This window comes from Nicotiana sylvestris, chromosome 12 (genome assembly GCF_000393655.2).
Source record: "Nicotiana sylvestris chromosome 12, ASM39365v2, whole genome shotgun sequence".
In the NCBI taxonomy this organism is placed as follows: domain Eukaryota; kingdom Viridiplantae; phylum Streptophyta; class Magnoliopsida; order Solanales; family Solanaceae; genus Nicotiana; species Nicotiana sylvestris.
Window position 1 is genome coordinate 84,543,340 of NC_091068.1, and position 1,139 is coordinate 84,544,478.

General features: G+C 45.2%; 1 protein-coding gene across 1 annotated transcript; it reads right to left on the reverse strand.

Moving 5' to 3' along the window:
• Positions 1 to 389: 389 nt before the first annotated feature.
• LOC138883301 (uncharacterized) lies at positions 390 to 734 on the reverse strand. Its single transcript, XM_070163982.1, has one exon. The coding sequence runs from the start codon at positions 732 to 734 to the stop codon at positions 390 to 392; it is 345 nt and encodes a 114-aa protein (XP_070020083.1).
• Between the last annotated feature and the right edge of the window lie 405 nt (positions 735 to 1,139).

Genomic DNA, 1,139 nt, shown 5'->3' on the forward strand with positions numbered 1-1,139 from the left:
CTAAAATAACCATACAGCGCTATTGGAACCTTTAAAACTCTATTTCGGAGTTGTCTCCACAGAAGTCAAACTACGGCCAACTCTATCAACTTAAGACTCCAACTTAGGGACTTTATGCTCCATTTCACTTCGAAACTCACCTGGAATTAAACCCAAACACCCCTGACAAGTCACATAATGATGATATAACGTAGAGGAGGCAATAAAGAGGGGATCGAGGCTAAAATACTCAGAACGACCGGCCGGGTCGTTACATCCTTCACCTCTTAAAACAAAAGTTCATCCTCGAACGAGTATAGAGACATACTTGAAGTAGTGAAAAGATTAGGATAACAGCTACGCATGTCATGGTCGGTCTCCCAAGTCGCCTCCTCGACTGGTTGACCCCTCTAGTGAACCTTCACTGAAGTAATGTTCTTCGACCTGAACTTTTGGACCTGCCTGTCCAATATGGCCACCAGCTCCTCAACATAAGACAAATCCTTGTCCAACTGGACTGAGCTGAAATCCAACACATGAGACGGATCACCGTGATACTTCCGAAGCATAGAAATATGGAATACTGGATGAACTATAGCTCGACTAGGTGGCAGTGTAGACTTGTAAGGCACCTCTCCAATCCTCTCGAGAATCTCAAAAGGTCCAATATACCAAGAGCTCAGCTTGGCCTTCTTCCCGAACCTCATAACACCTTTCATGGATGAAATCCAAAGCAAGACCTGCTCCTCAACCATGAATGAAACGTCGTGAACCTTCCGATCTGTATAATTGTTCTATCTAGATTGGGCTGTGCGAAGCCAATCTTGAATCAATTTAACCGTATCCAAAGCATCCTGAACCAAGTCTGTACCCAATACCCTAGCATCACCCAGTTTGAACCAACCCACCGGAGATCGACACCGCCTCCGATACAAGGCCTCATATGGTGCCATCTGAATGCTCGACTAGTAGCTGTTATTGTAGGCAAACTCCGTAAGCGGCAAAAATTTATCCCAAGAACCCCCTAACTCTATCACATATGCACGAAGCATATAATCTAATATCTGAATAGTGCGCTCAGCTGTCTATCCGTCTGAGGGTGGAATGTTGTACCCAACTCAACCCGCATGCCTAACTTACGCTGTACGACCCTCCAGAAT

Bases quoted from the DNA above. Each gene is read 5' to 3' on its own strand.
- LOC138883301 (XM_070163982.1), bottom strand. From the start codon at position 734: ATGGTTGAGGAGCAGGTCTTGCTTTGGATTTCATCCATGAAAGGTGTT.